Below are 16021 nucleotides of genomic sequence, written 5' to 3' on the forward strand. Positions count from 1 at the left end.
ACAAACCCTGGATGGTGTGGAAGGCCATACATTTTTATTTTTAACTGAAAACACTGAAAACAATTCCACAACTGCAAATATTGCAATTGTCTGCCTAATTAGCAAATAAGCAAATCAACAGCAAAGTTAGCAAATACGAAAATCCACTTAATTTGGAACACATAGGTTGCTTTTACCCGTTGCCATATATAGGTCAAATCTTTTTAACCTTTTAAATTCAACGAGGGGGTTAAATAGGGTTTTCTGAATTGTTTTTATGGCAATTGGTATTAACCTAGTGACATATAGCGATCGCAAATTCTGTCTGTCGGTCTGTCTGTCTCGGTTTTGCTAGTTTAGGCACTTCCAGATAAGCTAGGACGATGAAATTTGGCAGGCGTATCAGGGACCGGACCAGATTAAATTAGAAATAGTTGTTTTGACCATCTGGGGGGTGTGTGGGTGGGTTAATTCGGAAAAATTAGAAAAAATGAAGTATTTTTAACTTACGAATGGGTGATCGGATCCTAATGAAATTTAATATTTAGATTGATATTGTGTCTCATAGCTCTTATTTTAAATACCGACCGTATCCGGAGACATTGGGGGGAGTTAGGGGGGGGGGCTAAAATCTTGGAAAACGCTTAGAATGGAGGGATTGGGATGAAACTTGGTGATAAAAATAAACAAAAGTCCTAGATACGTGATTGACATAACTGGAACGGATCTGCTCTCTTTGGGGGAGTCGGAGGAGGGTTAATTCTGAAAAATTAGAAAAATGAGGTATTTATAACTTACGGATAAGTGATTGGATCTTAATGAAATTTCTTATTTTGAAGGACCGCGTAACTCAGATCTCTTATTTAAAATACCGATGGGATCCAGTGTCATTGGGGGGAGTTGGGGGGGGGAAGGAAATATTGGAAAACGCTTAAAGCGGAATGATCAGGATGAAACTTGGTGCGAAGAATAAGTGCAAGTACAATTAAGTATAAGAGCTTTCATTTTAAATCCCAACCAGATCCAGTGACATTGGGGGGAGTTGAAGGGGGAAACCAGAAATCTTGGAAAACGTGAAAATTGAGGTATCTTTATCTTACGAATGGGTGATGGGATCTTAATGAGACTTGATATATAGAAAGAGCTTACGTCACACTAAGAGCTTACGTGTTTTTTTTTGCCATTTTCATTCTCATGATTATCTTCTTCTTGTTTTCTTCTCTTTTCTTTGTTTCTCCTATCCAACAGGACTAAATAATTTTTTGATAAAAAAAAAAAACATTTTTACTGACTCATTATCAGCGGAAGGTAATTGCCTCTCGTAGAATGACGAATCTGTAGCATAGGCAAACGTCTCAGACTAAGGTTTGTTGTACGACAGAATTGGTAGGATTATCGTAATTCTATTTCTGACGATGATAAGCTGGTTTGATCTAAACTGGGCACAAAATATTCAATTAAAAAGTGACATAATTCATTAATTAATTCTAATTCAAAGTCACACAATCATTCAACTTAGTTTAGTTAACAATGGCATGATGCATAATTTATTTTACAATTTTAGTGGTTAGAAGAGACTATAGTAATGAGGAATTCATAAATTGAAAGTTGGTTTACTGAAAGTAAACCAATAAATAAAATAAAGAACAAAATTGAGCTTATATTTCATAAAAAAGACCTTTTTTATTTTTAAAAAACTCTAACAAAGAGTTTTTATACAAAAAGAGCTTGTTTATTTTATAAAAAACTCTACAAAAAAGCTTTTGTTTTGTATAAAAAGTTTTTTTATTTAAAAAAAAAACTAAAAAAGAGCTTTCATTTTATAAAGAGGAAGATTGTAATACTACTTTTAAATTTTAACTTATTACTAAATTCTTGATGCAAGATCACTTTTAGTTCGCTTAATTATCTTTTACGATGGCCTCTATATAAAGCAAAAGTAAAAATACACACGAAAAATATTTCATTTTGCTGAAATTTTTTCCTATTTTTTTTCTTTTCTTTTATCCATGGGTTTGATTCAAAATATTGGAGCAAGTCTGACCAAAAAAAGTGGCTATTTATAAAACCATAAGGTTTTGTAGCGAATTTATATTATTACTGCCATCCCTTTGAATCGTTGAAAATAGAGCAAAAACCAACAATTCGAACAAAAATAATTTTAAACAATTTAGAAAATTTTATAAAAAGAGGGTATTAAAAAAAGGTAAGGAGCTTACATAAAACGCTAGTAAAATACTCCAACAAGTCCAAACAGTTAGGCTATTAAGTGAACACAAAAAAATACTTTAGAGAGGGCACGGGATTTAAATTTCAGCCTGATAAAAGGCATCGTTCTTAGAGTGGTAACGTAAACCTGTAATTATTATTCAAATAGATAATTTGTTGTGGTAAGAAGCAGAAGGAACAAGATATTCAAAATTGAACTTATATTTAACCACGGGAAATATTTTTTAGAGCTGATCTTCTTAACTTACTCAGAATGTTTTATTAGTTTGGAGTATGATAAAAGATTCATAAATCTCTTGGCAGAATGTGTTTAGTAATTAGGGCTTTAATGATCAAATAAAAAGGTTTAGAAGAGCATAGACTAATTAGGTTTTGGATTCTTTTAGATAAAGACTTACTAAGACTTACTTGTATCACAATGGTTTCCTTTTTTTTCTAGTTATTAAATTTGGTGTGTAGGATGCCCAACTAAGACCCTGTTTCATAGGGTAGATCATATAAGCTTGGGTAGATCACTCCTTGGTATCCCTACTAAAATAAAAACTTCATTTTAGTTGGTTAAACGATTAAGTACTTCAAAACAAAGTAGTCATTATGTTTTTTTTTAATTACGAATAGGCTCCTTAGGCTTAAGAATGACTAGGCTGCAGCTAATACCAGCTTATTCTGGATCATTTTTATAAGTTGATTGATTCTCATGCAAAGAATTTAAGGAATTTCTTATGTTTGAAATCGCCAGACACAGAAGGTTCCCTTGACATATTTATGGTTATAAAAATTTTGTGTTTTAGAGGTATGTTGTTATTGGCACAAGGTCTTTTTTGCCCACAGTTTTGCTAACAAAGACTGTTTGATAAGTTGTTTGACTGTTTGATAGGAACAGGTTGTGTTTATCTTATAGTCCAACCCTTCTTAAACTAGGGGTCGTGACCCCAAATGGGGTCGCGTTGTGAAATTCTGGGGTCGCGAGAGATTCTAAACTTAAATATTTAAATACGGGATTTTATAGTATCGACGCTCATCTCAGTGTTACTATATTGGCGTATTTCCCACCAGATTGTCTTGTTTTGATGGACAGTGGCCAGAAAATTCTTGAATTTACTTGCCGGCTTAAATCTTGGCTAATTTTATTGTAATCTGGCTTATTTTTTTATTGCAAAAAATACAATTTTGATGAAAAGTATGACATATAATGTTTGTAACTATATTAAATGCAATAAGATTTTTAATTTTATATTTTTGTATGCTTCTAAACAAATGCTAAAATTATATATCTTCATATGTATATATATATTGCTATCTAATCAATAAATCATCAAAAGATATTTTTTTATCTTTCTTTTATATTTCTCTACTTTCGTTCATCCTTCATCGCTAGAAAATGTTGAAGAGTTCTTACGTCCAGCAGCGTCAAACATTTCACCAAGATTTAAATTTGTTATGCAATAAAAAACAAGCAGGCCCATCTCACTAAAGTTGTTCCTTTCATTTTAATTTAATCTGAGCCACTCACAGACTGCGTTTGAATATATTCGATCGAACTAAGACGGCGAGAATTTTCTTTAATTTTCGGCGAGAATTGCTCCTTTTTTTAATTTAATCTGAACCACTCACAGACTGCGTTCGAATATATTCGATCGAACTAAGACGGCGAGAATTTTCTTTTGTTTATGTTATTGCAAAAAAAAAAATGCTAATTTGATGAAAAATAGAGCTCATAATTTTTGTAAGTGTAATAAAGACAATTTTTCAGCTTTTTGCGGAATTTTTATTTTAGATTTTTGAATGGTTCTGAACGAATTCTAAAGCTTTGTATTTTCATATGTATATTCATATTTTTACCTAATAACTAAGTCATCAAAAACATTTATTTGTCCTTCTTTTATATTTTTATGGGGTCAATAAGAAACTCCCAATCATGAATGGGGTCGTGAATGAAGAAAGTTTAAGAAGTCCTGTTATAGTCTATTGAATAAGAGCCATCTATTCTTAAAGCGAATTCATTTTAAACATGTACCGCCGTTCATTTACTCGACCAATGAAAACCAAAGTTTGTTTTCCCGTAATCAAAGACATATATTGCCACGACCTTAATTTCAGCTTATTCCTAGAAAGTGATAAGGGTCTAACCTCTGCAGTTTTTATGGAAAGTGTGGATTTTAGGCCGGATTGATGAATATGACTTTGCATTTTGGAAAGCTTCGTAGAACTCTTGTCTGGGGCCAAAAAGGATGGTTTTTGCTTGTCCTTGAGCCAGAGCCTATGGTGTGGGAAGTGAAATGAAGTCTCATAGCCTATGTCAGAGAGAACTATTTTAAGTTATGCAGTCAAGCTTTCGTTTCATCAAACCATGTTTCTGCTTTCGAATGGAAAGCTCCGTTCTAGCAGGCAAGCAGGCAGGCACCAGTTTCAAATTGAAGATGGACTATAATCTACAAGTGTTAAACACATGCGGCAGTTACCCAGCCCCGCAGCCAATAAATCTTCTTTTAATGATAAATAGAAAAATTTACAGAAACAAAAAGTGGGGACCGAAAGTGCTGCCATCTATTATTTCTACCCATTTCTGTTCGTGATTTCAGCTGAGTTTATCATTTGGTTTTTTGCACTTGGGATTGCGGTACAGAAATGGTATCAGATGTGCCTATTAAACTTTAAAAGTTTAATAACTTTGCTAAAGAAATTAGTGTTTATCCTTTGCTTTTTTTAAAGTGATGACATTACAAACTTGGCCTACGGCAAAAAAGTCAACTTTTGAACTAAGACCGATAGATTTTTTTTTTCGATGGCAGTCGATAGCTCTGGATGAGCTGATCAAAGTACATGCAATTCACTTTCTAAATTCCATCATGAGTACCAGTTTGAAAGTTTAAAGGGGTTGACAATTTCACTATTAAGGTACACACTGAACCCAAAAATAGGCCGATACAGAAATGGTATCAGGTGTGCCTCTTAAACTTTAAAGTTTTCTATTTGCTGAAGAAATTAGAGTTTATCCTTTCCTCCTTTCTAAGTGATGACGTTAGAAACTTGGCCTACGGCAAGAAAGTCAACTTTTGAACTAAGACAGATAGATTTTTTTTTCGACAGTAGTCGATAGCTCTTGATGAGCTAATCATAGTATATGTCCTCCATTTTTTGGTAGAAAAATTCCTTCATGAGAACAGTTTGAAAGTTTAGAGGGGTTGACAACTTCAGTATTGAGGTACAGACTGAAACCAAAAATAGGCCAATACCAATTGTGAGACATATAGGGGAGTTTCAAGCAACAGTCGGCTGTTAGCTCATAAGCATCTTCGACAATGAGGGGTTCACAACTCTTGTTAGTTAGTGTACCTGTTTTTTGTTTCCGGTGTGTTTGATGGTAAGACCAATTTGGTTCCAGTGGTAAGACATGTAGGAGACTTGTAAGTAATAATCGGCTGTTAAGCTATAATCATCTTCAGCAATGAGGGGTTTGCAACTTTTGCTAGTTGTAATGAGGGGTTTGCAACTTTTGCGAGTTGATGTACCTAGTATTTATTTTAAGATCCTTACAGATTAACAAGTTCAGCGTTTAATCTAAGTGAGGAAACTAAACTAAAGTGTTGCTCTCGCAACACTTTAATCGGCGAAGTCGAACAAAGATTGTCGCAACACCTCACCTAGTTGATTTAGGGTTTTAGAGTTGATATTTGAAAGATTGGATGTTGAATGAACCAAGTTAAGGAAAGTATAAGGTAAACATATTAAGAAAGATGGTAATTGAGGCCCGTCTTCGAGGCCTCCTTCTGTCCCTTCAAGTGATTCGATTGATGATCAAATCGTATAGTGATAGCTAATAAAGATACGTTGACTTGGCTAGTGTGGAAAAAACTACAGCCGCATCTCTACGTCCTTCTTCTTCTCTAAATGATTTCAGTTCTTAACTTAGATCACTTTGTCTTTTAGCTTCTCTGTGGTATTGGTTTCAACTAGGTTTCTCCTTTAATGATCAAATATTTCAGGTTTTCAGGAAAAGAGAAAGTCATTTTTGCAGATGGAGAAAGTCAAAAAGTTTACGTTATGTCAATTGAAGGAAGCATTCTTAGTGAAGGGAAAACGCTGCCAACCAAGGTAAAATAAGAAAATTGTCTTTCCTTAAAAACAAAACATGAAGGGGCAATTGTGTTTCTTATGTTTATTTCTTAAACATAATAGAAAAAAAAGAAAAGAAAAGCGAAAATGGGTTTGATAAGTTTAGCGAAAAAAATATATGAAAGAAAACGGATATTTCGAGAAGAGAACGGCTTGCCTTTTTCAGCAATATTAGAATAAGTCTAAAAAAATTAAATTCACGTTTTCTGAGCGAAAATTTGAGAAACGTAGACCAGATAAAAACAAAAAGACAAAACAAGCATATTGGAGATGAAAATGAAAGAAAAACTTAAATTTGAGGAATTAAAAATCTAACAACGCAGAGGAAAATGGCAAATAATATAAGCAGCGTTCGGACTCGCCTATAAATTCCAATAAATTCCTATATTCTAATGCACTCTTATAAAATGCCTATATTTTGGCTAAAACCCTATTATTCCTATATTTTCGGCTGAAGACCACTAAGAACATTGCTTATGATTTGCAATTTCCACTTCTCTTTAAGTAAGTCAAGATGTGCTTTTCTTTTTGCTTTTGACTCTGTTGTAGACTGAGCAGTCTTTCGGTGTAGATCGATAATTAATTACAACTGTTGATCTGTTTGAACTTAACAAATGTTTTGTACTGGGCTTAGTAAGCTGCTTCTGCCTAGGCTATGCTGTTATGTTGACTTAGTAGCCTATATTTCGTTTTTTGTCATGTTGGGCCATGTTGGGCCGAAATGAACAAAGATCAGTATATAGGCTAGCAGTATCTGCTTAATGAGACTGGAGTTCTTGTGACTTATGCGTTTCCTGCCTGAACGCTATTTTAAAGGCTGATGCAAATACGGCCCAGTTTGGGACATATCTATATTTTTTCTTTTTATGGTCTTTTAATCTTGGGATGCTATTTTGTAGGTGATGCTTGGTTGCACAGCTGGGGTTGCTCAGGGGTAAACCAACATGTGCAATCTGCAGAACCAAAAGCCGCAGTTACTGCTTAACTACATCCACTATAGCTTCACCTGAATGGACAATCTCGAGTTGAATGAAACAGCCAAGGATAAACCGTTAGTTGGTACAAGCATGTTTTGTGAGCGTGATGCCGCTTATAAAGCTGAGTTAATATGGGCACTTCAGACGGTACAGAGTTCCATGTCTGCTAACTCTTCAGACCATATTGTCGCAACCTTCCATGCGATGTTCCCCGGTAAGATCTCCGACGAAATGCCCCTATGTGCGAAGAAACTCATGTATCTGATCACCGATGCGCTGCATCCTTACTGTAAGCAGCTTAAATGCTTGTGAAGGACATTCAGTCATATCTTGTACTAGAATATGACAAGACAACAAAAAACGCTGGTATGAAAGAGTTACAGATACGTGTTCAATATTGGTCCTCATATGGAAACGAAATCCAGAGCAGACTTTTATGCACAAATTTTATGGGCCACGCGACATTTGATGATCTGTGTAGGAAGATTATGTCGGCCATTGAGCAGAATCAGCTGCCACTTGAAAAACTGATCATGCTTGGAAGTGATGGACCAAACGTCATCAAAAGCGTTTGGAACAATTTCAATGCAAAAAAGTGACGGGAAAGGGAATGTTGAATATTGGTACTTGAAACATCCATATAATCCATAACGCTTTCTTGAATGGTCTTCAGGTGTTCGGAGAAGAAAGTTCCGACTTTGTTATTCTTGTGCATTTATTTTTTGACGGCTGGCCTTCACGTTGTGAAGACTATTGAAAGTGCCAAAAGAAAGTAAGAGTGCCAGAGAATGCTTTCATATAGCATGTCATAAGCCGCTAGCTGACGATCGGACGTGCCCTTGCTAGAATCATGCAGCAGTTGCCGGCAATCTTAGAGTACTTCCTGAACTTCATGCCGAGAGAGAAAAAACTGAAGAAACTTCTGTCCACTCCCAAATTTCTGAAGATTGTGGCTTATATCAGAAGTGCGACGATGAAGGTCCAACTCGAGTTTGTTCTAGCCTCAGCAGAACTGTTCATAAGTTTCACCCAACTGTTCCAGAAAGAAGAGCCTCTCATTTATATGCTGAACTCAGAGATCAAAAGACTAGTTGTGACGCTTTGCGGACGGGTCTTTACTCCAGATTTCGTGACGGAGATTGAAAATTTCTCACCAGAAATGTTGAACCTTGCTGAAAAATTTGCAGAAAAGCCCATAGTTTCAGAAAATGTGGAACGAGCTTTCCGTGAGAAAGCAACACTGAAAGACAAGGCCATTTTCTATGTCAATGTGCAAAAACATTTTATTGCGGGCATTCGCCATATTTTGAACAAATCTCCTCTGGAAAATGATGGTTTTCTGGAGGCTTTACGCTTTTTGAGTCCGATTAACATGAAGGATTCAAGAAGCATTGCAGACATAGCGGCTGTGGCACGCGAGATTGCAATTGGAGCAAGCTCAGACGTCACCCAGGCTGAGTGGCTGCTTTTGCGAACGGAAAATGGACCCCGTGAGGACATTACTCGGATCGATCATTTTTTGGAGCCATTACTTTGGACTGGTGACAGAGCGCGGGGACAGCAAGTACGCGCAACTTACCAAGCTTCTCAAAGCAATGCTGACGTTATCGCCTGGCAGCGCAGATGTAGAGCGTGGGTTCTCGCGTTCCGGTAGGATTCTCGGTGAAGACCAGGCATTAATGTCTGAATGCATTCCGGATGCGAGACTCATGGTATATGACACGTTAAGACTTTATGGAGGAAAACCAGAACGGTTTGTTATTACAAAAGAACTGTTGAATCTTGCACGTTCTGCACGGTCTCGGTATCAACAATATCTGCACGAAAAGAAAAAAGAAGAGCTATCCGAGAAGGAGAAAGGAGCTTTTGAAGAGGACAACAAGTGGAAGTTGCAGGAGGCCCACGACAAAAAGAAAGACATTGAAGACCTGGAAAGCGAAAAGAAAAACTTAGAGCATCAGAGCAAAGAGAAAAGAGAACAGTAGCAGATACTCTACTTCAAGAAGTTACCGATAGAATGAAGAACGCTGCCGGGTCCAAGAGTTCCATATACATTGCCCTATCTGTTTCTTTGCTCGAAGGTACTGTGTAGTCCAGAACAAGTGAAAGAGAGCAGATGGCGGAATCTGCGAGAATGGAGCAGTCTCTTGCAAAGAGAAAAACTGACCTCATATCGAAATTGATGCCCAAGAAGCAGCAAGAGTGATTCTAGGTATTTTACCGGTATCAGTCAATCGTTGGCACAGTATGTGTATATTATAAAAAAAAATAAAAAAATGCAGAAACTCGGGAAATGACGAATTTACGTGACCAGGCATCCCACGTCATCTACCACCGATCTGATCCCGAAGACTTCCAAATCCTATATTTGACCTATATTTGGGCTCGGGAAATCCTATATAAATAGGACAGAGCATATAATTTGAAACAAACCGACCTCTCCGAACCCTGTATAAGCAATAAACGAACTAAAAATGATAAAACCAATAAACCTAACTAAGAAAGGCCAGCCACTTAACCAAAATCCAAACGACTAACAATGAGTTCTCATTAAGAAACTATTTTTGTTTCGAAATACCCATTCTATTTCATTCAGTATCTTTGTTGGCCTTGTAAAATTCCATTCTTGCTAACGAAATTATCTACTAAACAGATCTTTAACAAAATACGAGTTTTTAGCGAAATTTCGTAGAACGAGTTAACGTGGTTAACGTAATAGGTCTTTCAAAAATCCCAATTTCTAATTGAAATTTACAGAGACATCCAAGAAGTTAAAAAAGACTGTGAAATTATTTTTCAAGTTAATTTGAAAAGATAGGTTGCTACTAAAAAGAATGTGTATATTTGACCATGTTTTCAAGTCTCATGTTATAGGACATAAGAAATTCACTCATTTTTCACATATTTTTATGGAATATTTGATTTATGACAATATGCGGAATTTGTGGTAAAATGTTGTAATATTTTTCATGGTCCTACCATTTATTTGTGAAATTAATTTTATTAAAACAAATAAGATAAATAAAATTAAATGAAAATTTTCAATAATATTTTATAAAAATAAAACAAAAATAAGGATTAAAAGTAAAATTCTTTTCAAAATGAACAATATTATAAAATTAATCTATTAAAATAACATAAGTTAATTATTAAAAGAGGAGAAAATCTAAAACAAAATACAAGGTTAGTCTTGACTTAGCAACTACTTGCTTGAAGAGAATTTCCAGAGCTTGCTGCTAGATAATCATAAATTGATAACTTTTCCAAGCTCTTTTTAGCATTAAATAAGACAAATTCGACTTTTGAAGCAATTATTTGTTCTCGTAGACAAAATATACTTTATCATTTTCTACGTTAATTTTTGTTTTTATTCACCTCCTTTTTAATTAAACTTAGTTAAGCTTAATCCTATTCTTTGAGGAATTGTCTACGGATAGAAGTGGGTACCCGTATGACTGACTGTATATCGAACAACAATCTGTACGAAAATTGTGGCTCTATCAATTTTCTACGGCTATAAGGAGAAAAAGGCTAAGGTGGCTAGGACACAATTTTGCTGACAAAGAGTAACAGATTGCCAAAGATGGTCCTTTCAGGCTATCGACCTAGGGCCAAAAGAAAAGCAGGCCGTCCCCGGATGGAATAGAGGAATAATTTAAAGGAAATTGTAACTTCTTGGGAGGCGGTGCAGTTTTAAATAAATTAGAACGGAGGAGGCCTTGGGTGGCTTGGTGCTGCAGTGAGTTGTTAGTTGTAGATGTTGTATTAGTTTATCCTTGAATATGAGGGTTAATCAATAGTGTTGATCAATTGATAAAGGGTGTTCATCAATTTGTTAATCAATTGACGCAAAAATGTAGAAAAGGTCGAATAGAAAGCGCAATTGATGGTTTGGGGACGTCAGAGGCTAAACTATATTTTGCTTCTTTTGACCTCTATATTCAAACTTGTATATAAATTTCTTCATTTTGGGAATAAAGGAAACTTCCAATATAGATAAGTGTTCGCAGATAAACAGTAAAAAAAACGAAAACAAAGAGCAAATGTAAAATTGGATATGTAAAATTGGACTGAGTAAAAGTAAAAGCTATACGAAAGAGAATTGAAAGTAATTATCCATTCGAAATCATACTGACGAGATATGACTGTACCAGTTCAAGTTTGCTGTCCAAGTTGGAGTAGTGATATCTCGTCTCGCCTGAGATATCATCAAGAAGTTAGGGGTCTCCCAAATGCATTTATTGAATATAAAAAAAGACAAAAGGTGGACTTGATAGACAGAAGGCGGACTTGATAGCCTAATCACGCAAGAGGCTTAATTTTTTCTTGTATCCATTTTCATCATTTTTGTAAAAAGTAACACTTTTAGAAAAGATAACAGTTCGTAGATAAACAATAAAAAAGGAAACGAAGAGTAAATATACCGATACCGATTGATTTCCACAGTATTTAATACAACTGAATAGCTACCATGTGACAAAAATGAGAAATAAGAAAAACAGGTCTTATTTCAAAAGAAAAATTGTCAGTAGCTCTACTTCAGTTTAATAGGTACCATTGAACCGTTTTGAATCGTAAGTGCGCATATCTTGAACTTAAAGGAGAAGGGCTGAGAATATTTTTTTTTAATCTGAGATTTTTTTTTTTTTTTTTTTTTTTTTTTTTTTTTAAGTGCGTGCAACTCAACTTCCCGTCTATATAAACCCCGTTCAAGTAAACTTCTATAACTCAAACCTTTTTCAAATCAACCTCCATTCAAGTTAACCCTTACTCGATTGAATCCTGTTTAACTCAACCCTCGTTCAATTCAACTCACATTCACTTCAAGCCCCATTCAACTTCGCCCCATGCAATTCAATCTCATATAACCCAACTCTATGCAACTCAAACCTCATGGAACCCAACCCCATTTAAGTCAACCTCCACGCAACTCACCATTCATTCAATTGAATCCTGTGACTCCGCCCCCTCGAAACGCAACCCGCGTTTAACTAACCTGCATTCAAATCTTAGGTTTGATTACGTTAGGTCAGGCCCAATTCAATTCATTGTTGAATTGAATTGGGGTTTGGTTTTAGTTGAATTTGGGTTTACTTGAATGCAGGTTGAGTTGAATAAGGTTGAGTTGCACGAAAACCGTTCAGATTAACCTGATACAACCAACACAAATATAATTTCGATATTGCATAGGATACACTAGCTTTCCCTAAAAAAAGTGGATTAGTTGCCCACATTTTTTAATGAGATTGAGAAATTGAGAGATTGACCTTCTGATTAGTCCTTGGGAGATAGGTTTAAGGAAGGTCTAACAGTTTAAAGAAGCGACGGTCTCGCCCCCTTTCCCTATATCTGTGAAGGTATGATTTTGTAAAATGCTAAATCTTTTGTCATTTTAGGGTATTGTTGGAAAAGTTTCCTGCGTTTGCTGGAAGAATGATTTAGTAGTTATGGGTGACGTCGAAGGAAATGTTATTGTTTGGGATACGAAAAACGGTATATACAAACGGATCGAAATTCAAAAGTCTCCTGTCAAGAAAGTTATGTTTGATAATGAACAAGCCAAAAGATTAGCCATTCTCACCACGAATAATCTAGAAATATGGGACTTGTCACAGGTACTTAGAGAATTTTCATTTTGACTTAAGAAAAACAAAGGAAAGAAAGTTACCTCAGGGGTAGGGGGAGCTTGGAATTTACAGGGATTGTTGATTTTTGAATTAAAATGGAATAGTTGTGTTGAGGTTCTTTCTGAGGATTCACTATTCATTGCACTGGGTTGAGCAAATATATTTGGAAATTAGGAAATTTGTTTGTCTTATTTTATTTGAGGTGGAGGAGCCATTCTCACGGCGAATAATCTAGAAATATGGGACTTGTCACGGGTACTAATAGAATTTTCGTTTTGACTTAAGAGCAAAGAGAAGAAAGTTACCTTAGGGGTTGGGGGAGCTTGGAATTTACAGGGATTGGTATCAAACTTGATAGTCGGAACTTTATTCTCTACGAAGACGAGTTAGTTATTATTATTGTCATTATTATATAATTGTTACCTCTTCAGTAGATACAATTAGTTTGACTATTCATAAAATTGCATTGAATAAACCAAAATTAACAAGTAAATAGTTTATTATTATGGTTGTTATTACAAAATCTTTACATTCTCAGCAGATACAATTATGTCGACTTTTAATAAAATTGCAATGAAAAAAAAATAAAATAAAAAATAGGTCATTATTATTGCTGTTATTATTATAACGTTGTTTACCTCCTCAGCAGATAAAACTAGTTTGACTTTTCAAAACGTTGCAATGAATAAACAAAAGTTGAACGAAACAAGCAACTGATTATTATTGTTGTTATTGTTGTAATTATAATGTTATAACGCCTTCTGCAGAAAGACATAGCTTCACTATTCTAAAAGTTTCAATAAAAAAATCTATCTCCTCAACAGAAACAATTGTTTTGACTATTTATAAAATTGCAAAGAAAAAACAAAACATTCTAAACAAACAAATAGTTTTTGTTATTGTTATTATAGTATAATATTTCCTCAGCATATACCGTCATTCAAAAGATTGCAATGAATAAGCCAAATTTAACAAGCTAATAGTTTATTTTTGTTGTTGTTATAACAGTTTTACCTCCTCAGTAGATACAATTCTTTCGACTTTTCATAAAATTGCAATAAAAAAGATAACAATAAAGATTGTTATTATTGCTGCCATTAATGTAACGTTGTTCCCCTCCTTAGCAGATACAAATAGGAGGACAATTCTAAAAATTACAGTTAACAAACAAATTTTGACAAGAAAAAGTTAGGTATTATTCCCGTTATATAATTCTAACACTTTTACGTCCTTAATAGATGCAATTAGATTGACTATTCAAGCAATTGCTATAAACAAGCAAAAATCTTACAATTTTTTTTTTGCTAAAAGCAGACATTCTATATCTAGGTTGGTGTTCCTTTGGATCTAAACTCTGGATAGTAGCTTGTTAAATTTCGAATCTAAAGGCATCTGAAGTGGGAATAAAAGCAAGTTAACTTCGGTACCCTTTGAAAATAAGCTAGTAAAAGGGGTGATATGACAGTATCTCCCTGTATATAGAATGGAGCAGGTATCGATACTTTCAAGAAAAACAAAATTTATTTCTGATTAATTTAAATTGTGGTTCTTGGGGAACCACATAGGGAGCTCCCCCTGTATTCTTGCAGAGAATAATAACTCGTGCTTTTATAACGGGACAGTTTTAGAGAGTAGTGATCCTACTGGTGCCCTGGATACGAGATAGCAGCTGTATAATGCAGTAGCTGTATATTAAAAGCTGCAGACCGCAGCTGCCACTTTTTCATCTATGTTATAGTGATTAGTATTCCAGACCTCTAAAATTATCAATCAGCATCCCTAGCAAATGCTACACTTGTGTAATCCTATTCTGAAGCTCTTGTTGACGTTTTTACAATATTTTGGCTATCTTTCCCAAATCATCTATAATACAGTAATTAATATTCCAGACTTCAAAAATTATCAATCAGCGTCCCTAGCAAATGCTACACTTGTGTAATCCTATTCTGAAGCTCTTGTTGACGTTTTTACAATATTTTGGCTATCTTTCCAAAATCATCTATAATACAGTAATTAATATTCCAGACTTCAAAAACTATCAATCAGCGTCCCTAGCAAATGTTACGCTTGTGTGATCCTATTCTGAAGCTATTGTTGACGTTTTTACAATTGTTTGACTATCTTTCCCAGACATATAAATTTCTTTTAAATTGCTTTAAGTTTCTTTGGCGTCAAAACTAGGAAACTGGTGCCCCGAAGTTAGATTTGAAAAAGCACCAAAGCTTGGCCAAGGTACCAAAGAATCCACTTTCGTTTTGCTGCACAAAAAATGTACATATTGTAATGCAGATGTAATGCATATGTAGAGTATTTTACTGACAAAATCTTTTTTGTCAAGTAAAATTAGACAAATTTTACTTATAATTTTAATAAGAAATTAGACAAAATCTTCTGTAATTTCTCAAGAAGTATGATCCTTTTTAACCAATTCTATCTGACTGTTCAAAGAATCAGCTAAAACCGGTGTTTCTTCTCAGTTTAATGCTCTTCTTTTTATTTTTTCACATTTTTTTTTGTGTGACATAACTTAAATTTCTTTGCATTGCAATTCTTTTTATAAATTAAATAAAAAAAACAAGTTTTTTCAACTGAAAGTAAGGAGTGACATCAAAACTTAAAACGCACAGAAATTACTTTGTATATGAAAGAGGCTGCTTCCTCATCAACGCCCCGCTCTTTACGCTAAAGTTTGACTCTTTCTCTCAATTCTTCTTTCTAAAACAGTAAAAAAACTTTAGCGTAAAGAGCGGGGCGTTGATGAGGAAGCAGCCTCTTTCATATACAAAGTAATTTCTGTGCGTTTTAAGTTTTGATGTCACTCCTTACTTTCAGTTGAAAAAACTTGTTTTTTTTATTTAATTTCTGAACGTTTTTGAATCAATGCATGTTTTGATTTTGGCTCTCCGCAGAGGAATGATCAAAACGAAATTTGCATATTTTTTTTTTGGCTCAATGGCTTTCTCATAATTTTGATCGAATGATTTTGAGAAAAAAAGAGCGGGGGACGAAGCCTAGTTGCCCCCCGATTTTTTGGTTAATTAAAAAGGCAACTAGAACTTTTAATTTTTTACGAATCTTTTTATTGGTAAAAGA

The 16021-nt window shown here is 34.7% G+C and overlaps 1 protein-coding gene across 1 annotated transcript in view; it reads left to right on the forward strand.

Moving 5' to 3' along the window:
- The window catches only part of LOC136024816 (WD repeat-containing protein 11-like), a gene marked incomplete in the record, with an annotated part of 191926 nt that overhangs the window by 131788 nt on the left and 44117 nt on the right, over positions 1-16021 (forward strand). Inside the window, 2 exon segments of the mRNA XM_065700296.1 lie at positions 6195-6303; positions 12698-12916. Of these exon segments, the coding sequence (XP_065556368.1) occupies positions 6195-6303; positions 12698-12916 (328 nt within the window).

Source organism: Artemia franciscana, chromosome 3 (genome assembly GCF_032884065.1).
Source record: "Artemia franciscana chromosome 3, ASM3288406v1, whole genome shotgun sequence".
NCBI lineage: Eukaryota > Metazoa > Arthropoda > Branchiopoda > Anostraca > Artemiidae > Artemia > Artemia franciscana.